Source organism: Eschrichtius robustus, chromosome 7, assembly GCF_028021215.1.
Source record: "Eschrichtius robustus isolate mEscRob2 chromosome 7, mEscRob2.pri, whole genome shotgun sequence".
Lineage (NCBI taxonomy): Eukaryota > Metazoa > Chordata > Mammalia > Artiodactyla > Eschrichtiidae > Eschrichtius > Eschrichtius robustus.
In genome coordinates, this window is record NC_090830.1 from 14,106,987 (window position 1) to 14,131,969 (window position 24,983).

Below are 24,983 nucleotides of genomic sequence, written 5' to 3' on the forward strand. Positions count from 1 at the left end.
CGGCTGAGGCTGGCTTTTCTGAAAGCCTGCTGACACCCTAGGGACATGTCAAAACTCTTCAGTTGTTAACTAGCTCTCAAAATTTCCTAATTCCTATTGAACGCGATGTTATATTAATCACCCCAGAATGGTGATGTCGCATCTGGGAAACAAAGTGGAGTTGTAATTAACAAGAAGTGAGTCCACAGGAATCTTCAAACGAGTACGTTTCCTCTCTAGACTGGAACCCCCCAGAGGCAGAGGCCAAGTCTTATTTATCGTGTATCTTCAGCATCCGGCAGTCAGTGGGTCTAACACTGAGTTTTCTTCATCCTTAGCATCTGACTCCCAGATGATCAGAATATAAGCCCATGCTGGGAGTTGAAACAACCGCAATAAACAAAAACCCACTTCAAAGTCTTCTAAATCCGATCTTCTCCCCCTTTCAGGTGTCACATGAGGGTCTCTGCTGTCACACTGAGAGCCCTTGAGCCAGTACAGAAAGAGAACTCCGCCCTCAGGCTCTGCCCAGAGCAGGAAAGAGCACCAATGCATAGAGAGGTTTTGGGGGTGGAAGGGTGAGAGTAAAAGACTTCGATTCATCAATGATCCAGGAATTTCAGTTCTCAGAACTCTTTATCCTCATACCTTTGGCATCAATTTTCTCTTGTTAGGTGCAAAATCATTTAAGTTAAGTATGACCTCTCCAGAGTCCACGTTCGCCATGAAAGAGGTTCATTCATTGAAATGTGTGGGGAGGTGAATTCCTTACAGGTGGAGAGGAAGCAAATGCAATTGAACAGAGTGTCATACGATGGGAAGGTTTCTGCCATCGCTGGGAATAACATTTAGAAGATCTGACGTCAGGAATCACAGGCCTGCTCAAGTGCGTGGCTGGAAGGCGTGTGTGGACAGGGAGGGGGACGGAGAGAGCCAACTCTCCAAAGAGTCCAGCTGCACCTCCCGCTTGGGCACGCTGCTCACGCCGCCCGCTGGGGGGCAGGGACAGGCTCCCTCTGCACCCCGTGTGCTCCCCACTCATTTGGAGCACGGCAGCCACTGGAGGAGACCGGAGGTGCCCGGGTCCCCTACCGACTGGGTTTGAGATTCACCCAAGGGGGGCCACGGAGGGAAACCCTTTGGACTTCACTGAACTTGACCCTGCAAGGGCGCTCCCCTCTGCTTCTCATCTCACTTTCTCCCCTCTTCTTTCCCATGTACTCCTCCAAACAAAGCACTCGCCGGAAGTCACAGTGGTGCCATGTGGGGGTCTGGGTGCCCCCCCTCACCGCCCCAGGGATTAGTTCCAGCCTGAACTACAGCTGCAGAGAATAGGACTTGTGCTGGTTAAGTTTATGCGTCAACTTGACTGGACCATGGCGTGCCTAGATGTTTGGTTATGCATTATTCTGGGTGTGCCTGTGAGGGTGTTTCTGGATGAGATGTGCTTCTGAACTGGTAGACTGAGTACAGCAGATGGCCTTCCCCATTGTGCGTGGGCCCCATCTCATCAGCTGAAGGTCCAAAAAGAACAAAAAGGCAAAGGAAGGGAGAATGTGCCCTCTCTGCCTGACTGCTGAGCTGGGACTTTGGTCCTTTTCTGCTCTTGGGCTGGGACTTACTGGTTCTCCTGGTTCTTAGGCTCTTGGGTTTGGACTGGACCTACACCACTGGCTCCAGCTTGTGGATAGCAGGGCTTCTCAGCCTCTATAACCAGGTGAGCAATTCCGACTACTAAGTCTCTTCATATACAGATTTAGCCTATGGGTGCTGTTTCTCTGGGGAACCCTGACCATGACAGGACTGATGTAGAATCAGGGAAGAAAAGAACAGAAAAAACAAAGACCAGGGTCTCGCAGCTGCTGACCAAGTTTATACCGTGCCGGCCTCACAGGTCTCTCTCTCTCTCTCCTGTTTGCTGTTTTGAATTCCAGCCTTTCTTCTTTGGATGAGACATCCTCTGTCATGTCCGAAAGTGCAGTTTAAACTGCAATGCGCTATATAGGTTTACGAAGTCTGTCCCCATACCCTGTCAACAGGGGTCCAGCTCCGTGTCTGGCTCAGTCCCTCCTGCCCCCTCAGGTGAGGGCCCTGTGAGTGGGCATATAAAATGGGTACACGGGAACCCCCCTAAGTGGTTAGCAGTGACATACAACAATTCCCAGCCTCTTCCCAGGGTGGAGGTCCCTCATTCTCTGCTTGGACTTCACTGAAGAGTTTACATTCTTGCCCCCAAACAGAAAAACTTGACCTTTCCCACCATGTAGCAATAGCAAGGAACAGACACCAAAGAGGCAGTAAGAAGCATAAAGCCATATGACATGCAATTCTATGTCACAAACTTGAAAAAGTAGAGGAAATTTACTAGCAAAGGATAAATTCCCCAGGTTAATCCAAGAGGAAATAGAAAAGTTGAATAGGCTTCAAAAAATAGATGAGGTAAAATTACATGCGTGTGTTTGTATGCATAAAGAAATTAGAAAAAATGCTGTTCTGTTTCTATCCACGGGTATATTTTTTCATGATCCATGAAGTGAAAGAGACAAGTTTCAGGAAAGTGTATAGTAAGATTCCATTCAGGAAACACCACCCACGAGTTTGTGCATATACGCGCGTGCCTGTTGCACGAGCGAGGACAGAGGCGTGACGGGCACCCAGCAGGCGTCCCGGCGTGGACGGGGGAGGGAGGCAGAGTTTTGCCCTGCCCATCATCTCAGGATTCTTCCACCTGATACAGCAAGGGCGTCTTACCTCTGCAACTCGAAAACCATTAAACACAAACGTTTGTTTTAATTAAAATAAATAAGCATTGCCCCCGCCCCCCTGCAAGGTATGCCTCTTCCGTGGGCAGCCCGGCATCTGAGCCTAGAACAGTGCCTGGGATGCAGCCAGCCAGCGACTTATGTCAATGGAGCAGCCCGCCAGAGAGCCCCTCTTCAAGGCCTCGTCTAGAATCTCATAGAAGTTCCCGGGAGCCTCCTTGGTTGTAAAGGTCTCTGCCACGCCCCCGGTGAAGTCCTCCATGGCCTCGATGGCGCTGCCCCCCTTCAGAGCCTCGTAGCTCTCGTTCAGCCTGAGAGGGCGGCAAGAAAGCCTGGCAATGGCTGCAGGGAACAAGGACCACCACCAGGTGGCGCCCCTCAGCCAGAGTTTTTCTACCTTTTCTAACCGAGAACGATCTCCCGGGGCTCGCCCAGGCTGGGGATGTGGAAGAAGGTGGGAAGCAGGGATGGGGTTTACTTGGAGCTCTGAGGAAACCAGAGATGCTGAGAACTCTGTAAGAGAGGCAGTGGGTGTGGTGGTAAGGAGACAGTCAGGGACCTGGGACCCTTGGCTGGGACCTGGGACCCTTGGCTGGGACCTGGGACCCTTGGCTGCTGGGCTACCGTGCTGGCACCTGGACACACCTCTCCTTGAGCAACAAAATACAAAGAAACTGTATGGGGCTAAAAATAACCACGTGCATGCGCAGTTGAGACAAATTCTGGACAAACGAGACCAAGAGAAATACCCAACTGCCACTTTTGAAGAGCCGCGAGCAAAAGCAGGGTACTGCGCACGCCCCCTGCACGCAACACCACCTAAGGGGTGGGCAAAACACCTAATCCACCCCTCCGGCCCGACCCCTGGACGCACCCCTACCCTCACCCCGTATAAGGAACAAGCTCCCGCCCCATCCCCCCAGGGAAAAAGCAAGCAAGGGGGCATGTTGCTTGTTCTCGCCCCCCTCCCTGCTGCAGCATGGGCCCCCTAAAGACTTGCCTGACTTTCCTGTCTGGCCTCTGATCAATTTCTGTTGATTAAGGAGGCCGAGAACCCTGGTCCCTGACAGACTGCAGGTCCAAGTGCCAGTTCCCCCACTTACAAGCTGAGGGATGCTGGACCAACTCACTCAGCGCTTCAGTTTCCTAATTTTCGAAATGCGGTTGCACTCTTCCTCCTAGGGCTGCTGTGAGGTTTAAATGAGCCTCCTTCTCTCCCCTCACGTGGAATGGGGCCTGAGCATGAAGCTGTTAGTTGTATGAGACCGAGAGGGAGATGGAGGCGTTTCTCTTGCTTTCTGGACCCATGTAGTCCCAGCCGCTTTTCTCTCTTCAGCTCTTTGATTAATACGGTTGTACATTAACATCTTACATCGGTGTGGTGCATTTGTCACAGTGACTGAACCAGTACGTCATTGTTATTAAAGTTCATATCACATTCACATCTCCTTAGTTTTCACCTAACGTGCTTCTTCTGTTGGAAGATCCCATGCGGGATCCCACATCATCACACTTAGTCAAGTCACCTTAGGCTCCTCTGGCCCGTGAGAGTTGCTCAGGCTGTCCTTGTTTTTGATGACCTGGACAGTTTTGAGGCACTGCCGGTGTTCTGTAGAATGTTCCTCAGTTGGGATCTGTCTGCTGGTTTTCTCATGCGTAGACTGGGGTGACAGGTTTGGGGGAAGAAGACCACTGGGGTGAAGTACCGTTCTCATCACGTCGTATCGAGCATACATCGTGTCTTCATGACTTGTCACTGTTGATGTCGCCTTGATCACGGGCTGAGGTCTCCTGTCTGTCGTGTTTCTCCTCTGTGAACTTACTCTCCCCCCACCCCCCATTACTGTCCTCTTTGGAAGGACTTAGGAGTGGGCGTCATGCTCTACCTCCTTGAGGGCAGAGAGTCTACATAAGTTCCCCGGAATTCTTCTATGTGGCAGATTTGTCTCTTCTCCCCCATTTATTTATTCAATGATTTATTTACATTAGTATGGACTCATGAATATTAATTTTATACTTTGATTTATAATCCAATACCATTTTACTTATTTTGTTGCTCTAATTGTTCCAGCTTTGGCTACTTTTGGCTCCTTCAGTTGGCTCCTGTGTCCCTTTGACATAACTCCATCAGTGTGTGTGTGTGTGTGTGTGTGTGTGTGTGTGTGTGTGTGCGTAAGTTTAAAGCATACACACACACATTCACTTCCCGACACTGCAAGATACTCTAGGCTCCTCTTCTGTATTTCTTGCCCCAGTTCTACAATCAGCCTTATCTCCAAGGAGCCCTGGTTCCTTTGATTGGAGAATGGTGTTAGAAACCAAGACCTGAGAAGCAGGAGTGCTTTTTGCTATGGGATTGTCATTGCTTCTAGGCCCTCTCAGCTGATAAACAAGGAAATAATACCTGTGTACTAACCCATGAGTGACACATATACTCATCAATGTGTAACCATCTCTATTCGACTAAACCTGAGTTCATAACTGATGTCCCCAACTCTGACCCACTACCACTTATATCATTCTAGCCTCCTCCACCAGGCTTCTTTGTAACCTCTCACTCCAACAATGAGAAACCTGGCTTCCACCATCTGCCACCCATTTACTTAATTGTTCAATTCAGTAGATATGTATAATCGTATCAGAATTGTTGTCCTGTACCCCATGAGAAACAACTTTACCAGCTAGTGTACAGTGCTTGTGTACAATCTCTCTGTCGTTCTTTCTTTCTTTCTTTCTTTTTTTGCCACGCGGCATGTGGGATCTTAGTTCCCCGACCAGGGATGGAACCCTCGCCCCCTGTATTAGGAAGCACAGAGTCTTAACTACTGGACCACCAGGGAAGTCCCAATCTCTCTGGCTTTCAATCTCACAGACTGCACTCATTTCCAGAGTTACTTAGGTCAGCGCCTTTCTCGCCTACACCTTCAATGAGTTTGTTTCAGGGATTTGTAATACTATTAGATTGTTTTGTCACAGGCTGCTTTTCATACTGGGATTCCTTTATCCTCCTAGATGATTTTTAAGTTCATATATATTAAGGTTCACTCTTTGTGCTGTAAAGTTCTGTGGGTCTGATAAATGCATGGTGTCATATATTCACCATTACAGTATCATACAGAATAGTTTCATTGCCCTAAAAAAACCCTCTGTGCTCTACATATTCATCTTTCCTTCCCTCCTTCCTTCCCCTCAAAGCCCCAACAACCACTGATCTTTTTTTTTTTATGTCTGAAACACTCCTTTATTACAGTTATTCTTCTTATTGCCTTGTTCCAACTACAAACAAGCTTTCCTCTAGCCAGATTCTCCTTTTTTTTTTAAAACATCTTTATTGGAGTATAATTGCTTTACAATGGTGTGTTAGTTTCTGCTGTATAACAGAGTGAGTCAGCTATACGTATACATATATCCCCATATCTACCCCCTTTTGCGTCTCCCTCCTTCCCACCCTCCCTATCCCACCCCTCTAGGTGGTCACAGAGCACCAAGCTGATCTCCCTGTGCTGTGCGGCTGCTTCCCACTAGCTAACTATTTTACATTTGGTAGTGTATATATGTCCATGCCACTCTCTCACTTTGTCACAGATTACCCTTCCCCCTCCCCATGTCCTCAAATCCATTCTCTACATCTGCGTCTTTATTCCTGTCCTGCCCCTAGGTTCATCACAACCATTTTTTTTTTTTTTTTTAGATTCCATATATATGTGTTAGCATACAGTATTTGTTTTTCTTTCTGACTTACTTCACTCGATATGACAGACTCTAGGTCCATCCACCTCACTACAAATAACTCAATTTCGTTTCTTTTTATGGTTGAGTAATATTCCATTGTATATATGTGCCACATCTTCTTTATCCATTCATCTGTCCATGGACACTTAGGTTGCTTCCATGTCCTGGCTATTGTAAATAGTGCTGCAATGGACATTGTGGTACATGACTCTTTTTGAATTATGGTTTTCTCAGGGTATATGGCCAGTAGTGGGATTGCTGGGTCGTATGGTAGGTCTATTTTTAGTTTTTTGAGGAACCTCCATACTGTTCTCCATAGTGGCTGTATCAATTTACATTCCCACCAACAGTGCAAGAGGGTTCCCTTTTCTCTACACCCTCTCCAGCATTTATTGTTTGTAGATTTTTTCATGATGGCCATTCTGACCGGTATGAGGTCAGTATAGTTATTTTCACAATGTTGATTCTTCCAATCCAAGAACATGGTATATCTCTCTATCTGTTTGAATCATCTTTAATTTCTTTCATCAGTGTCTTACAGTTTTCTGCATACAGGTCTTTTGTCTCCTTAGGTAGGTTTATTCCTACGTATTTTATTCTTTTTGTTGCAGTGGTAAATGGGAGTGTTTCCTTAATTTCTCTTTAAGATTTTTCATCATTAGTGTATAGGGATGCAAGAGATTTCTGTGCATTAATTTGTATCCTGCTACTTTACCAGCTTCATTGATTAGCTCTAGTAGTTTTCTGGTAACATCTTTAGGATTCTCTATGTATAGTATCATGCCATCTGCAAACAATGACAGTTTTACTCTTCTTTTGTGATTTGGATTCCTTTTATTTCTTTGTCTTCTCTGATTGCTGTGGCTAACACTTCCAAAACTATGTTGAATAATAGTGGTGAGAGTGGGCAACCTTGTCTTGTTCCTGATCTTAGTGGAAACGGTTTCAGTTTTTCACCATTGAGAACGATGTTGGCTGTGGGTTTGTCATATATGGCCTTTACTATGTTGAGGTAAGTCCCCTCTATGCCTACTTGCTGGAGGGTTCTTTATCATAAATGGATGTTGAATTTTGTCAAAAGCTTTTTCTGCATCTACTAAGATGATCATATGGTTTTTCTCCTTCAGTTTGTTAATATGGTGTACCACATTGATTGATTTGCGTCTATTGAAGAATCCTTGCGTCCCTGGGATAAACCCCACTTGATCATGGTGTATGATCCTTTGAATGTGCTGTTGGATTCTGTTTGCTAGTATTTTGTTGAGGATTTTTGCATCTATGATCATCAGTGATATTGGCCTGTAGTTTTCTTTTTTTGTGACATTTTGTCTGGTTTTAGTATCAGGGTGATGGTGGACTCATAGAATGAGTTTGGGAGTGTTCCTCCCTCTGCTATATTTTGGAAGAGTTTGAGAAGGATAGGTGTTAGCTCTTCTCTTAATGTTTGATAGAATTCACCTGTGAAGCCATCTGGTCCTGGGCTTTTGTTTGTTGGAAGATTTTTAATCACAGTTTCAATTTCAGTGCTTGTGATTGGTCTGTTTCTATTACCACTGATCTTTTTACCATCTCCATAGGTTTGCCTTTTCAAGAATGTCATATCGTTGGAATTATCTAGTATGCAGCCTTTTCAGATTGGCTTCTTTCATTTAGCAATATGCATTTAACATTCATCCATATCTTTTCATGCTTGACAGCTCATTTTTTTTAATCACTGAAGAATGTTCCATTGCCTGAATGTACCACAGTTTGTTTATCCATTCATCTTGAAGCACATCTAGGTTGCTTCCAGTTTCTGGATCTCATTTACCAAAGAGTATCATTGCTGGATCTTTTGGTAAGATGATGTTTAGTTTTGTAAGAAACTGCCAACTTGTCTTCCGAAATGGCTGACCTTGCATCCTCACCGGCAATGCATGAGAGTTCCTCTTACTCCACAGCCCTGTCAGCAGTTGGTATTGTAGGTACGTAGTGATATTTCATCGTTGTCTTAATTTGCAATTTCCTAATGACAAATGATGTTGAGCATCTTTCCATATGCTTATTTGCATCTGTACATCTATTTTGGTCAGGTGTCCTCCCAACCACTTTTGGCCTCTTTTAATGACAAAAAAACCCAAAGATTTTCTTTTTAGGAAACCTATTCTTTACTCTCCTTTCTGAGGCAGAGGGCTTACTCTTCATATCCCACTGAGTGCCAGTGGCTGGAGTTCCTGGCCCAAGCCTTTTGCACAGCTGCAGGGAGAGGATTGCCCTGTGCTGGGCTCACCGAGAATAAAGCTGCCCCCTGCCCAGCTGGCCTTGGAGAGGATCCCCCCAGCCAGGCGCCTGGATGGGAGGACTCAATGAGAGCCAATACTAGGTTCCCCGCTGTGCCTGTAAGCAGTGCCCCTTTGCCCACCTCAAGCCTGTCTGGTGGCACTGAGGGTGTTTGCACAGACCTGGGTGGGGCTGGGGTGAGGCGGCCACCTCTGGTTCTTCTTTGATGCCTTTAATCCTGTCCTGACGACTTCAAGGGTTGACCTAACTCCAGTTTGCCTTCACATTTTTTTGCCACTTGTAAGCCTGACCTGGAGGTAGAAGCACGACCATCCTTCCTGGTTCCTGTCTCTGAGGACAGGATTCCCCGTGGCTTGAAGATCTAGGCCCGAAAGGGACTCCTGGGGTAGCTGTGCTGTCATCTGAGCACAGAAGTCAGGCTGCTGTGGCCTGTCACTGACAAGCTGGTGGCTGGAAGTCGAGCGTGCCGGAGGGAACCGAGGCCGTCGGCCAAGTGATTAAAAATGGTCATCTCGATTCTGCTTATGAGGTTCCTGGGCTAGTCAAGTCCATGGGGACAGAAAGTAGAAGGGTGGCTGCCAGGGGCAGGGGAGGGGGAATGAGGAGTTAGTGTGTAAATGGATGCAGAGTTTCCGTTTTGCAAAATGAAACAGTTCTGGAGCTGGCTGGTGGTGACGGCTGCACAGCGATGTGAATGTGTTTATGCCACTGAACTCTACACTAAAAAAGTTTAAAATGGTAAAATTTACCACAGTTTTCTAAAGAGTAGAAGAAGGAATATTCTGAAGGGGGAAAATATAATGCCTTGATACCCACGTGGTTAATAATCCAGGTGTCTGAGCTACGACTGCTTGACGGGAAGTCTGGAGAACCAAGTTTTATCAACACAGCCAGAATTTCCCTCTGCTTACCCTCTCTGCTCTTCCAAAGGCCAGATTTCTGAGCCAGGGAAAGAAAGGGGACACGTGTCACCACGATGGGCACACCTACACCATGACGGGAAGACTATTCTGGCTGCTCCTTTTCCGCCACCAACCCTGACCGAGCCCCAGCTAGGTGGGCCCCGGTGAGCCACACCGGTACACCCAGACCCTCCGTCTCACTCTCTGAGGATGTTCCAGGCAAAGGCCTGGGTGTGGAGCCGGGGCTTCCTGGGCCTGGGCCTGCGGGCGAGCTGGGAGCACTCACTTAGCGTAGGCTTTCTCCAGCAAGGTCTCCAGAGCTTGCTGCGGTCGGCAGAGTGCAGGAAGACCAAGCGGTCCCTGAAGGTGGGCAGCCGGTCATCGATCACCACGCCCAGCCACTGGCTGTGCTGCCAGAACTATAGCCGGGATCAGGCGGAAACTGAGCGGGGAGGCCCTCGGGAGGCCCACCCCACCTGCAAGTGCTGACGGCTTTCCTCCCCTCAACTGGACCACGCTGCCCTGCGGTCGAGGAAAACCACTCCTGGGTTCCATGGGGGGGCCACCTGGACCTGGAGCTGAGCTGGCCCACCAGTGACACGGGCTGAAGGCTCGGTGTCCCCACAAAAGGCTGGGGCAAGCAGGACGGGTCCTCCGTGGACCCTCCACGGCCCTGCATCAGCTCTTCTCTCACAGGGGTGGGCGGTGTAGGCTTGGTCTGCCCACAGCTGGGCCTCCACTCCTCCGTGCACGCAGTTTCACGTTCGGACCCAGGTGTTCCCTCCTCACCTGCAGCTGGAGCCTCTAAGACGCAGAGAGAGGCCGTAGTGGGACAGGTGGACGCTTGTGCCAGGTGTGACACGTGAGGGGCACGTGTGTGTGCACATATGTGCCTGCACGTGTGTTCTCTTTTTTAAAAAATTTTTATTTTCTATTGGAGTACAGCCGATTAACAATGTTGTGACAGTTTCAAGTGCACAGCAAAGCGACTCAGCCATACATATACGTGTATCCATTCTCCCCCAGATCCCCTCCCATCCAGGCTGCCACATAACATTGAGCCGAGTTCCCTGCTGCACGTGTGTTCTTACACTCTCACACGCATGTGCTTGCATGTTTGTGCACTGTGTGCAAGTGCTTGCATGCCTCCGTGCGTGCACACGTGTGCGTGTTCCTTGTCATCCAGTTGGCCGAGAGACAGATCTAAGGGAAGGAGACAGAGACAGAGAGGGTCGGCCGTGGCCCCAGAGCCATTTGTTTGCAGTGCTGCTGGGCGTCTCGAGCACCCCCGGGCTCGGTGACTCGTAGTGGGCCGGCCCTCTCCTGGCAGAGTTGTGTGCATTTAAAGAATATGCCCCTCTGGGCCCTGGTGAGCCCAGAGGGCGATATTCTGGGCTCCCCCTGGGGCTCCATCCTCCCAACCCGTGTCACCCCAGGCTTCCCTGGGGGCAGAGGCACTGTGGAGCAGTGCGCTTGCTGGCCGGGCTGGGCCTCGGGCTCCCTGGACAGGGGCCAGGGTTGGGGGCGCTCAGGGCCGGCTTTCCAAGGGAGCGCTGGCTCAGAGGGCATTGCCGGTGGCAGAGAGAGGGCCCCATCAGCCCAGGGGGCAGGACTGTGGGTGAGGACAGGAGAGGAGAGGGAGGAGGGGCTCACCTCCAGCGCCCCTCTCCCCACGGGGGAGATGACAGTATTGTCACCAGACATCAGCAGGTGACTGACAGGCACCCAGCAGGGCCAGGCCCTACCTCATGAGAAGCAGCGAAAGGGATGGAATCAGAACTCAGATTGCGGCTGCGGAGACGGAAGGGCTGGGCTGGCCCAGAGGAGAAGGGGCGGTGCCGGGCCGAAGGGACAGGAGGAGGGCTGTGTCTGCACCTGCGCCTCCTTTGAAGGATCCCTTTTTGTTCTAGCAGAGCCTGCAATGTCATTTCTCCTTTTTCCAGGTAGTATGCGAAGGCCCAGGGCCACCAAGAAAACTGTGTGAGGTCCACACTTAGCCAGCAGAGGGGCGTGTGTCAATAGCTGGTCAGAGCTGCTGCAGGGCTGGGGGCGGAGGAAGGAGCTGGTGAACGGGGAGGTGAGAACGCTCAGGGCCCCCCAGGGCAGGGCCCCCCAGGGGATCCCGACAGGAGATGCCGCTGTGATACTCCCAGCTTTTATTTTTAAACTCACTCATGTCTCCAAACCTATATTTCTTTAATAAGGAGACTCGGTTTGTGAGAAACAATCCAGTTCCCAGGAGGTATAGTCGTTTCAGACCATTTATGCTTAAAGCCCAAGAAATTCCAGATACTAAAACCCTTAACAAATGGGCCTCCAGATTTGCCAAAACAGCTCTTAGACTTTTCCTGCATACTCCCTGACAGGGTTCACGGCAGAACGCTTGCAAGGCTCTCCTAACGCTTCGGGGGTTATTCCTTGACGAAGTGCGGTTGGGTCTAGGGGCGCTTCCTTCCAGGGCTCCCACGCAGCTGGAGAGGCCCATGGCATCACACTGAGCCCCTAAGAGGTCAGTCCGCTGGCCAGCGTTCCCCCTTACCTGGAAGTGGAATATCCCTGCATAACCCGGGCCGAAGCTTTGGTCCTGGGGGACGACTCTAGCCAGTGCTTTTTCATTAAGCGTAAGGGAGACCACGGCAGCTAACAGCCAGAAGTCGCCTGCAGAATGAAAGCCAGAAATCAGTTTTCGCCACCAATTCACAAGAAACAGGAAAACTCGAGGCCAGAAAAGGATGTGGGGCATTCCAGATGTGGCCACATCTCTTCTGCATGTGAAAGAGTGGACAGAATCAGAATAGCAGCAAATACCTCTGTCCTCCCTTCTGCTTCCCTTCCTGACTCTTCTCCTGCCCAGTTCGTCGTAAACAACTGTCACTGTCTTGGCGATGTTACAGGATATGCTTGCTTGAATTTCAGACATACTTGCACATCGGCGCTGTGAAGTTCCAGAGCCATCCCTGCCGGGGGCCGAGGCTGCGGACGGTAGCATCAGCAGGACTGGGTAGCAGGTGCAGCATAGCTGTAGCCCAGGAGCACCTGCGGCCTTTGGGGGGTCTCAGAGATAGCGCCCTGCAGTGCCTGGGGAGGACGTTTCTGGGACCGAGGCCTCCCCCCAACCTAGACTCAGTTTAGTTATAGATAATGGTAGCTCTGTGGATACTTGCTTTCAATTATCTTGCATTTTCAAGATCTGTTGACTGATCTACTGATTTCCCCAACTACGTCTCCATGTTAACACACATGTAGAGGAAAACTCCAAAGCAAAATCAAACAAACATGAGACGATATTTGGTCCGTGTCGTGCCAGACTCCTGCGGCCTCCATCTGCCTGTCTAGAGAAGGGAGCGAGCGCCCCCTCTGTGCCCAGCCGTGTTTCGATGCTGCCTATGAAACACGCGTGAGCAGAGGTCTAGAAGGATCCAGTTAAGTGGCAGGGCAGGACCTCCACGTTTATCCCACATCTGTTTGTTTTTTGTAGATAACGCCACTGCCAATGGAAGTCGAGACCCCAGCACGCTCCGCTGGGCCTCCTGAGAGCGCACGTTCCTGGGAAGCGCCGTGTGCGCTGGGCTCGGGCCTTGTCAAATGACCCCTCCTGGATGTCGTCCACAGGCAAGAGACTCACAGAGGGCCTCGTGTCAGGAAAGCTGCTTCGGAGGCCCTCCGCTTCTGGCTTTCCCTAGGGTGTCGCCAGCGAGGCGCCTACAGCCGGTTCCTAACGCATTAGCTGGTCTTTGGCAGCCGGGGACCTGGCTTTGGGGAGGTGCAGAGGGGAAGGGACAGAGGCTGGAGGCTCTCAGCACCCTTTGTTCTGCAGAGTTGGCCATGTACCCTCCAGGTGACCGTCCCTGCTCTCAGCTCTCAGTGGCCAGGGCGGGCCAGAGCTGGATGGAGTGAGCTCCTGCTGTAAGCTGACCTCCTCCACACTCTTCTCCAAGTTTTGCCTTTGCCAGGGTAGGGAATTGTGTGTACTTTCCTGGTCTGAGAGTCCATTCAGTCGAATTGCTCTGAGCTTTTGAAGGGGGAGGTTCAGAAGCCAAAGTTAGTTACACAGTTGAAACAAAGGGAGAAACGAGATTGCTTTATCTCTGTTGGGTGGGTACCGATGGGTGGGATCATCCACATTAGCACTGCACCCAGGTCAGGAGACGGCACCCCTGCAGGTCAGTTTGTTGGACGGCTGGGTAGAAGGTTGCGCGCAGGGGGCGCTAACGGGCGGGGGGCGGGCAACGGTGCAGTCCTGTTCTGCTTCTCTTTTTGGGCTGCAGGGTCATTTGATGGTGACCCTTCATAAGGTACACGTATGCTATGAACAGTATTGGATGTAATGGAAGTGTTACAAAATGATATTCGCAATCAACCGCCGACCAACCATACACGTTTACACCAATGTGACGAACCAAAACTGAAAAATAAAGGCACCCGTTCCATGATTTTCTATTGAAGAGCAATGTAGGGGCATAGGGGGAGGGCAGGCAGAGGAAGAGGCGGGTGGAGAAACGAGAAGGGAGACGTGGGAGCAGGGGCAGGGAGACCCTCCTCGGGGCTGCACCTCGGTAAATGAACGCCGATCTGAATGCAATCTTTTTGAGAGGTCAGAGTTACATCTAGAACATATAATTCCACCATCTAGCTCTCTGTGGTCTATCTATGATCCACCATCTCTGTCTTTCAGCTGTCATCCCTCTAGCTTTGTGGCTTCCGGGTTCTGTGGGAGGGGAGCTTGGTCACTCAACATGGAGGTTCCAGCATGGCCCACTTTAACCATTAGACCAAAGTGGTGGTAGCTCGGCTGTAAGTGAGTTTGCTCCACTGGTATGTTTTTTAGGTCTCTCTCTTTCTCTTTTTATTTTTTTTACATAGAGAGAATAAAGGTAAACCCAGCCCAATTTTGGACTAAATCCTGAAATGTAGGGCCCAGTTTAACTGGCTTGGGGACACTCTCAAGTCAATTGCAGGAAGGAGACTGGATTGCTTCGGTGGCGAGCAGGACTTCCCCAAAGTATGAGCCCCTGAGAGGCAGGGTGGCATCATGGTTACGAGCCAGTTAGGACCCTGACTCTGCCATCACTCCGGTGACTTTGGATTAAGTCACTTAGCTTCCCTCAGATCTGGTTTCTCTTCTGTAAAATTGGAAGGGTGGTTGGGAAGATGAAATGAGGCAACGTGCACTTAGGAGAATGCCTGGCAGGGGCCGAGTTCCTATATGTGACTGTTAGCCTTGGTCACGGTGCAGGAGAGCCAGGCCAGGGCACCGGGAATCTCTGTTCTCTGTAGACTCCTGGGCTGCGAGCCTGGACCAGATGGGCATCCACCTGCCGGAGGAACGACAATGCAGGGGGCTTGGAGTTCCTGGGTTCCATTCAGCTGGGGCCAGACCGGGAGACCGGGAAGGAGGGAGGGGGAGGGAGGTGGCAGAGGGTGGTCACATTGATGTTGTCCCAACTCTTGTGCCCCTGGCTTCTCAGGGACCCGGTGCTACTCCTGCTGGCCCCCATGGGATGGTCTGTCCAACCCCATCTCCCCACGCTCCATCCCCTCACACTTACCAAGCTCCCCCCGGGCAGATGTCTGTCCTGGTGGCCCCTCCAAGAAAGAATTCTGGGTGTTTCACTATTTCCTGGAAGAAGGAAAGCATCATTAAAGTGAGGCCCACCGCGTGGAGGGCCGGAGTGATGGAGCACGCCCAGGGGCTCTCTCCTTACTCGGAGCACAGGGCTTTTTTCCTATATTTGATGTTTCCCAAGAAGGGACAAGAAGAGGTGAGAGACTGCCGTGACCTTATTCCTCGCAGACCTGGGTTTGTCGCTGGTTGGTCACACCCCTGGGGAGAGGTCCTGCCTTCTGAGCAGCAACCCCATGCGCCCTCTGGCCAGATGGACACCCGACCCTCCTGGCTGCACAGAGGACCATGCACTGAGGCTTCCCTTCGCCTCTCAGGGGCCCTGGGCTAGGAGCCGGGGCCGCAGGCTTGCATGCCAGCTCCACACTTATGAGCTTTGTGCCCTCTGTGGGCTTCAAATTCCTCCTCTTAGAGTGAAGTAATACCCACACCACAGGCCTGGGATTAAGCCCAAATTCCCCCTCACCCACCTCCAGCATCTTTCTTTTTTTAACTACACATTTAGTGAAAATTTTTATATATCTATAGATTATGTGTACATATCACTCATATAATTTTATCACAGTGCATTATATATTTTATTATATATTACACACAATCATATAGGTGTATATAATAGAATTATGTATATAAAACATGGAGAGATATGTATGAAACATTAACAAAAGGTTTTTGAGAGCATTTAGAGAAAATTCATATCTTCTTTCCATTTTTTGAGGCATCAGGCTCCATTCCTGGCGTGGACTACAGTTAAGGAACAAGAGAGAGAAAGTCCCTGCAGAGTGACTGGGGCCAGACCCCTGAACAGATGTACAAGCTGGGGAGGGACAAAGCACCAGGACAGAGTGACGGCAGGGGATGGGCTGCTTCAGAGGCAGCGGGCAGTTGAGAGGCATCATGTGACCGTCCAGGGAGGGGAATCAGCAAATCAGGGGATGTGGATGAAAGTTCTGCACACAGCAGATGCCCCATTATTTTTTTTTTTTATTTTTATTTTTTTGGCTGCATTGAGTCTTCGTTGCTACGCGCGGGCTTTCTCTAGTTGCAGTGAGCGGGGGCTACTCTTGGTTGCGGTGCGCGGGCTTCTCATTGCGGTGGCTTCTCTTGTTGCGGAGCATGGGCTCTAGGTGGTCGGTAATTATGGCATGCAGGCTCAGTAGTTGTGGCGCACAGGCTTAGTTGCTCGGCGGCATGTGGGATCTTCCCGGACCAGGGCTCGAACCCATGTCCCCTGCATTGGCAGGCGGATGCTTAACCACTGCACCACCAGGGAAGCCCCCATCATTTTAACTGGGTCCAGTTGCAGTTAGGTGAGTGAGGGACTTTCCCCACCTAGTTCCAGAAATGAGGGCTGGAGGCAGCCACTCGCCACCAGGTCTGGGTGGACGCCTGGGGAAGAGCTTTGTTCTTAACTGCTTTCCACAAGCTTCCCAGGACACTGCTTCTCTTCTGGTCTGTGTCTTAATGGGCCAGAAGAGGGTGGTGATTTCTTTGAAAGAAGGAGGAATTCCCAGGCTAAAGAATGATGGGGCTCTCTTTGCAGCCTCCAGGATGTGCCAGCCCAGGGGTTTATTAGTTTAAAAAACATCCCAGGGACTTCCCTGGTGGTCCAGTGGTTAAGAATCCACCTTCCAACGCAGGGGACATGGGTTCGATCCCTGGTCGGGGAACTAAGATCCCACATGCCGCAGGGCAACTAAGCCAGTGCGCTCCAACTACTGAGCCCGCGCGCCTCAACTAGAGAGAAGTCTGCGTGCTGCAAAGACGATCCCGCGTGCCGCAACTAAGACCCGACACAGCCAAATGAATTAAAAAAATAAAAATATCCCGGCAAACTCAGCCAGGAGATTTTCTGAAGAGCACTGTGCCATTGATGTAGGACGAACCCAGGCCTGGCAGAGGGCTGGCTGACATCCTGAACACCAGCCCTAGAATTCCTGCCTCTTTCCAGGTAACCTCGGGAATCTTGGCATCATATGACAGCAGGAAGGGCAGCTGCAGGTGAGGGGCAGCTCCTTTGTGCCCGTGCCCTGCCTTGCCCGTGAGGATCCCCCCGCCCCCATGTTCTCTCTCTCTCCCTGACCTCAGCGCCCAAGGGCGTTTGCACGTGGGAAGACGCAAACCAGGGAAGTGAGAGTGGTCCCAGCAGCAGCCCTCCCCCGATCGGCGGGTCAGGCCGGCCATCTGACTTCTCCAGGCTCTGTTCTTATCTGTCACGTGAGACACAGACCCTCCTCCTCCAGATGGGACATTTTGGCTGGCGGTAGAATCTGTATTCGAGCCCCTGCCCGCAAGGGCACCCCAGGAGTCCCCAGAGCCCTGTTGCACGGCCCCCAGGCCCTCCCAGGGGAGTTGCTCCAGGGCCTGCATGAGCAGCGCGTGTAGAATGGAGTCTGAAGGTTGGCAGACTGCTGCCCAGCCCCGGGCCAGATGCTGGGCCCCCTGGCACACGATGGGCTGTGGGCGTGAAGGCCCCTCCTCCCCTCCCTGCTGTCCGCCCCTCCCCGACTTCTGCGGCCTCGCCCGCCTCACCAGCTCCACCAACTGCACCTGCAGGTGCCCCCGCCTCCCAGCCCTTGTCTTGCAACTGGTTGTTTTTGTTCAGGAGAATTTTATCAAATTGCATCAAACTGTGCATTGAGAGAGAAAAATACAAAAAAAGAGAAAACTCAGAAATTCTCATCGAGCCAATGCCAATCAGCCATGAGGTATAGGCTGGCGAGATTGTCACGTGTGACGGATGCCTCTGTCTGTCCAGTGCTGCCGTGTGTCGGAGTAGCCCTGCGCCGGTCACAGGGTTCTGTGCGCGCGTGTGTGAAGGGGCGCTGTGTGGGAGTGTCGGACGCCCATGTGCCACGTGGCATGTGTGCGGACAGGTGTGGGTGCCTCCTCTGCTGAATGTGTGACGTGTGTAGGCATGTGCAGTGCGTGAGCCCACGCGTGTGCCCCGTGTGTGCTCCCGTGCGTGGCGCTTATGCCTGGGAGTCCTGCGTATGCGTGTGGGCCCCAGAGGCATGTTTGTTCGTGAGAAATGCTGTCTGGGGGCTTGAGGATGAGGGTTACCTGAAACCACAGCCCTGTGAAGGGAGGATCGGAGGGGTCTCCACAGAGCTGAGGTGACCCCAGACGGCGGCTTGGGGACCCGTGGAGGGAGGCCGGCCTGGGCACCAGCAGGTGGTTTCCCTGGAGGACTTGGGACCAAGTGTCCAGGAACGTTTGCTTTCAGGGCCTGTACGGTTCACCTTGTACCTCATTAGGGGCTCAGCCAAACACACAGACTTTTCTCTATTAAGTACTTAATTTAAAAAGGGAAAAGCCGCGTTTCTAACGAGGTTGGAGAGGCTGGGCCCTACGATCACGGCTGTGCGCGGATCCCGGCCGTGTGCCCAGGGCAGTCGAGGCAGAAGGGGGCACGGGGTGGGAGAAGGGGGACCTGGAGCGCAATGGCCTCTGGGGGGAGGGCAGCCCCAAAGGGAGCGCCACCGTGCAGGGAGGTCTCGGCCACGTGCCGTGGTGCACGCAGGCTGCCAGGGGCCGTCAGCCGAGGCTCGAGGGGGGACCGGGGCCTTCAGGAGGCCGAGGAGTCAGGAGGGAATTGCATGGAAGAAGGCAGATGGGAGCAGGCAGACAGGGAGTCGGGGGGCGAAGGGAAGCCGAGGCGCTTGTGAGTTGAGGGGCTCAGGCTACAGGCGCAGAAGGCAGGCCCTCGGCTGCGCTGCGCCCTGGCTGTGTCCCCGTCAGGCCGGGAGACGCCCCCCCAGATCCACAGCCTTCCCCGTGAGGCCTGGGGCATGCTCACCCCTGGGCGACCTCCCCTTCTTACCCCAACCCCAGGCCCAGGTTCCCCCTCGGAGCCTCCTTGCCTGGGCTCCCGGGGGGGTACGAGGTGCCTCTCCGGCACCCCCAGACGTCCCATGACTTTCCTGGCTCTGGTTGCTCTCGTGCACCACTCCCCGGCCCCCAAGCAGAGCTGTGTTTGCCAAGAAGGTGGCGCTGGCAGAGTGCCCGCCCCACGCTCCCACTGGATGGCCGGGCAGTCGCTGCTGGGACACGCAGCACGTGAGGGCTGAGGAGAAAGGCGGATGGCGCCCGAGCCACGGAGGCTCCCAGAGGGACGCCGCGACTCTTCCCGTGGCCCTGCTGCCCTGGCTGACCCCATCCCGGGGAGCCCGGGCTCCGTCCTGCCAGAGCAACCTCAATCCCCACCTAGGTCCTTGCTTCTGATGTCATAGACCTGCGTAAGACGGGACGCAAAGCCCCTGCCCTCCCTGAGTAGGAGACACGCAGAGTGTGTTTCTGGGAATGAAGACAGAAGGGGTGAACTCAGCCGCAGACCAAGCAAAGGGCAGAACGGATTCTGAAAGTGAATGCAGGAAGGACAGCTGCCCGGTTACGATACATCAAAGCGGAGCATGGAGGGGCCCGAGGTGTCAGGCCTTTGGGTGGGAGCCTCGCCCGTCATTCAGGGCGGCACTGAGCAGACATCAATGTTAAGGTGAGCACCTCCCAGAGCTGCGGTCTGGGGCACTGGTATCCCTTGGGGGTCCCGGGGGCCCTCGTTCCAGGAGGGAACAAAGACGGTCTCCAGCCTGGCCTGTGTACATCACGCTCTTATCGTGGAGCAATTTCAACTTTGGCAAAGAGAAGGCAAGCTGTAGGCTGCAGAATGACACCTGAAGCCAGGGGATGACCACGTAGGCTGGAGGGTGGGCGCCCTCCCGGACGGGGGTGACGGCGTTGGGTTCCCGTCGCACTCGATGCTCCGGGGCAGTGCCTGGGGAGGTGCCCAGCTCTGTCACGTACTGCCTGTGCGCGTCACCCATCAGGCTCTAGCTTCTCCTTCGGTAGAACGGGGATAATGATAATACCCGGATGTTAGGACTGTGTGGGATTAAATGAGACAATCCTGGAACAGTCAGTGTTGGCCGGGCATCGTAACTGCTGGCTGCTATCATTGTTTAGAAGGTGACAGAAGGTGCTGGAAGCTGAGAGTGCAGTGGGGTATGGGAGGAATGAGGGCCTGCCTCTCGGAAGACTTGGGCGCCGAGGAGGGACACAGGCAGGTCATTACATTAAAACGGCATGAGTGCTGAAATAGGACGGCCGACAGTTCTTCAGGGAGCCAAGAAGGCTCGGTGGGCGAGGCCCCTGAGCAAGAGCCCGAATCCCCCAAGCAGAGAAGGGCCTCCCAGATCGACAGGGCGTTCCGATGGGAGGGTCCAGCCTCGGGGAGGGGCGGCGGGTGCAGGGCAGCCTCGGGACAGGGGCTGTGTGGGGACCTGGGCCTCACTCCTGGCTAATGCTGAGCCCACTGAGGGCGCTGAGCAGGGGATGGCAAGGCCCCTGGTGGCAGTAGGGGTGGCCTGACGGCCTACGGCTGGAAGTAGGGAGACCAGTTAGGAGGAAAGGAAGTGACCGGAATTTCTCAGAAGACAGGCTGAGCCATTCCGTGATAGCCTTGTCAGACTTAGGAAAATACCGGACAACCAGAGCGGCTTACACCTGAACCACGGCAGCATGGCCTATAGATGTGTGCTCACACGTGCACACATACACACACACAGTCTACAACGGGAAATAGCAATAAAAAGAGCTAGCCACTGCGTGGGACTTCCCTGGTGTCTAGTGGGTAAGACTCTGCACTCGGGGAACATGTGCATGTTCCCGCATGCATGCCGCAACTAAGGAGCCCGCGTGCTGCAACGAATATCCCGTGTGCCGCGACTAAGACCCGGCGCAGCCAAAATAAATAAATAGATTAATTAATTAATTAATTTTTAAAAAAGAGCTTACCACTGTGCAAGTAACAGCTTATGTGTGCTTTGGGCCCGGGCCTGAAGAGGCCGGAGGTTTTCGTGTTTGTTTGTTTGTTTAAAGTAGACATGTTATGTATTTAAAATATCGACATTATTTGAATGTAGGGAGATGGTGAGGTCGATGTGGTGCTGGTGGTGAGATGAGATTCAGAGCTGATGCTGATGATGCAGTTAATAGCAACCGCAATCAGAACAACAGCCGTCACGTGTTGAGCAACTTCCGTGTGCCAGACGTCGGGCCTACGTTGGTCGTTATTGTTCCCACCGTACAGGTGAGGAGACTGAGGCCTGGGACCACGGTCAGGGGTCACGTTAGCGGCAGGGTGGCACCAGCACTCAGGGTCTCCCCTTTAGGTCCGGCACCCTTAGCCTTGCCCACAGCGTCCTGTCCCCACAGGAGCCGCTCCCAGACCAGCACCCTCCCTGGGGGGAAGGAGAGCCAGCCGGCGCCCGGTCAGAGGTCGAGCCCTGACTAATCCAGCACGGCAAATATTGATTCCTGGTCCCAGGCACCAGCTGGTGCCACGCGGGACCATCACCTCCAGACTGCTGGTGGCAGGGGGCCTGCGGGGACACAGATGATGGCTGCCCTCCAGGAAGGGAGATGGTCTGGGGAGAGAATCCCTGCTTCACATGCCTTCTGACCATCGCACAGGTCCTGAGCGCTCGCTGAGTGAACTTCTGTCCCCTCTGAGCATCCTAGGCTCTGGCCAGAAGCCCCTGAGCACCTCGGGCGCATTGTCTCAGCGTTAGCGCGAGGGATCTGCGGGGAGCCACCTCCCACCCGTTTCTGCGTGTTTGCCCTTGGGCTCTGGTGGGACGTGTCACCTGACACTTCCGGATAAAGCTTTGACTTCCACTCACCAGCTACGGACAAGACCCTCTCTGATCCTGAGTCCCGGGCCTCGGTGGGGAATCGTGGAGCCGGAGGGCCGGGTGCAGCCAGATAACCCTGGCCACCACCCAGAGCAGCCACTTGCCCCCCGAGCACCATTCCTGCCTTCAAACCGCATCCCTTCTAGGGGACTCAGGAGACGTGCCTAAGTCCAGTTTGTGCATAGCCCAGGCCTCCCAGCCCATCCTTTCCTTGATGCCCCCTCCTGGGCTGCTGAGCTGCACACCCCCTGTCTGTTGACCGCCCGCCCTGGCAGCACTCACCCCCGGCCTCTTCCACACGAAGGGGATCTGGGGCCTCTCGCTGTAGAAGACAGAGGAACTGTTGGCTGGGAGGTCTGCATCCTCAAACAGGACGCCCTTCTGCAGACACGCCCACCTCAGCTCCTCGAAGCTCTGGCCTGAGGAGTGGGTGATGCGGGCATCCTCGGGGGCGGGGGGCTCCCGAGGCCCTGGGGCCCGGTAGAGGAAAGGCGTAACTGTCCTCGGGCCAGCGGACTCGGGGTCAGTGATGGATGGGGAGAGGTGAGATGCAGGTGCCAGTCAAAAGGAGCCAGTGTGGCAGCACTGGACTAAGTGGACCTTGGCCTCCGCCTGCTTTCCTGGGGACCTCCCTGTTAGACGGAAACGGGGCGCACCCTGATGGCAAACTGTCACAGAGCCCTCTGCCCTCCCAGGGGCTCCTGTAGCGCAGCAGGAGCTCTGAGGCTGAGCCGGGCTTGGGCGGAGACAGCGCTCTCTGCTTAATGCACGGGGGAGACTCCGCTGGGAGAGAGAGGGTGGCTTTATGGCAAAAGAGCACAAGATACCAAACTGGTCCAGGAGGTGGCAGGCAGCGCGGGCTTTGCTGTGGGGAGAGGGCACGGGGTGATCTTCAATCACCTCTTAAATCAGAGAGTCGCAGAGTTCTGTAGCTGGCAGAGAGCTTAGTGAATCACAATAGTCCATGTGGCACGGACAGCTTTCTCACAGCCTCCCATTTTGATTTAGAGCAGGGTTGGCAAACTTTGTCTGGAAAGAACCGGATAGTAAATCTTCCCGGCCTCGTGGGACGTGCGGTCTGTGTGGCAGCTACTCAGCTTTGGGTTGTAGAGCAAAAGCAGCCACGATGCTGTGTGAACCAAACATCGAGGCTGTGCCCCATCCAGCTCTACTTACAAAAGCAGAAGGGCTGGATTTCATCCAGCCGGAGCTGGGGCTCTGACCCCCGACATGGGTGCACTCACAGGGGACGTCCGCCCCTCCTCCAGGGCAAGGATGCCTCTGTCTCCATCCTTCCTGGCAGCTGGTCTTGGAAAACAGTGGCAAAAACAGACATCATATTAATGAAATTCCTTGCCCTGCCAAACTCTACGAATAGGCTGTCACGTTTGAGAAGAAATGGTGTTCTGGGGCAGCAGTTTAATAAAAATCTGAGCCGCCGCGTGAAGCCCCGGGGCTTCTGAGGGCTTCACCGTGGAGTCAAGGGGTCTGCAGTTAATAGGTGTGGTTAGAAACCTGTGGCATGAGTTTCCACACGACCCCCAGTTCCCAGGAACGTTCACTTGGCTCCACACACTTTCTGTCGAGAGAATCCTGCATATGGTCTACAGGGATGTACAGACACTGAAGTTGGGGGCATCTGGGTTGGACTCCCAGATTTGCCTGGGGTGACCTTGGGCAGGGCCTCTTTGCCCCGGTTCCTCTGGGACTCGGATGACGGGCAACTGTGAGGGCTGCGAGGGGCGGCTGGGAACAAAGCAGCCGGCAGGGTCCACGGGCCGGGTCAGGAGCTGCAGGTGCCTCCTTCCCTGTCCTGTCTATCCCCTGCCCTGCCCTAGACACCGGATCTCAGAGCCCCCTTCCTGAGCCTCTTTTGCCGCCTCTAGTAAAGGCTTCTTATGTTTCTTTGACCACACCATAAAGGATTCTGGAATAATTCTCTGCCAGAGACAGTGGAGCTGCTGGCGTCTTGTAAGACAGCTCTGTTTCCAGGTGATTAAGGAGAACAGCCCGGGAGACAGGTGCAGCAGCGTGAGGGCCATTCATTGCTGTGACGCCTTGGTCAGGGAAATGATCACCAGCTCAGATTTTTCAGAATTTCCCCTTCAAACGACCCCGAGACTAGGGGGAAAGGACCTTGAAGTGAAATTCAACATAACCTCAATGTCGTAAAGGGTTTCCGTGATGCTGGACCCTCTCCAGGCTCCAGGGATGCATGTCCGTATACCGTGCCCCTACCTCTCCAGGCCAGGGGTCCTGTCCTGCCATGTTGGTCTCTCCTGCGGACCGGATGAACCCATGTTTATTTAAAGCCTATCTTAGTTACTAGGTAATCAGAGACTGCACTGTCATTTGTGACTAAAGCAAAAACACCTGTGAGCGGGAAATACACTAAAAGGGCTTAGAGATGCCTTAGTCTCCTGGAGGTCATCCCACACCCCTGCTCTCCAGGACATCACCCCAGCGCAGGGGGCCAGGCCTGCCGCCAGGACCCTGCCCCAGCATGCCCGCTCACCGGCCCCTGCACGGGTCTGCGGGGAGGGTCCGCAGGAAGGAGTGCTGTTGTTGGTCACCTGTCCACACCCCCCGCCCGTGCCCCGGCCACGTCCCAGGTGCAGGCACTCAGCAGAGCTTACTGCCTGGACTTAGGGCTGCATCCCAGCACCTCTGAGCCCGCCCCCAGCTCAGCCTGGTGGGTCAGAGCTGGCTGCCCATTTGCTGTGGGAACTTGGAAAGCAGACACTGTACCTGAGCCTCTCAGGTGAATCTTCCAAACCTTTGCTTCTTCTCTGGATGGCATATTTAGAGGATCTTGAGCCATGCGTTCGGGAGGCCCAGTGGGATCTCAGCCTCCTGTGTGCAGCTCCCACATACACGCAGGGAAGCACTCCGTCCGCCCGGAGGGCAAGGCCCGTGGGTTTGCTCACAAACACGACAGGACGGTGCACATTGCTTGTCACAAGGCCTGTCCACTTGTCACCAGCCTAGAGGCATGCATGGCATTGAGCCCTGT

General features: G+C 53.2%; 1 protein-coding gene across 1 annotated transcript in view; it reads right to left on the minus strand.

Annotated features, from left to right (window-relative positions):
- Positions 1-24,475, minus strand: part of CAPN9 (calpain 9) — a 52,179-nt gene extending 27,704 nt beyond the window's left edge. Inside the window, 10 exon segments of the mRNA XM_068547879.1 lie at positions 2,857-3,052; positions 9,942-9,969; positions 9,972-10,074; positions 12,195-12,313; positions 15,205-15,217; positions 15,219-15,275; positions 22,253-22,472; positions 22,627-22,753; positions 23,633-23,716; positions 24,409-24,475. Coding sequence (XP_068403980.1) covers positions 2,857-3,052; positions 9,942-9,969; positions 9,972-10,074; positions 12,195-12,313; positions 15,205-15,217; positions 15,219-15,275; positions 22,253-22,472; positions 22,627-22,753; positions 23,633-23,716; positions 24,409-24,475 — 1,014 coding nt within the window.
- Between the last annotated feature and the right edge of the window lie 508 nt (positions 24,476-24,983).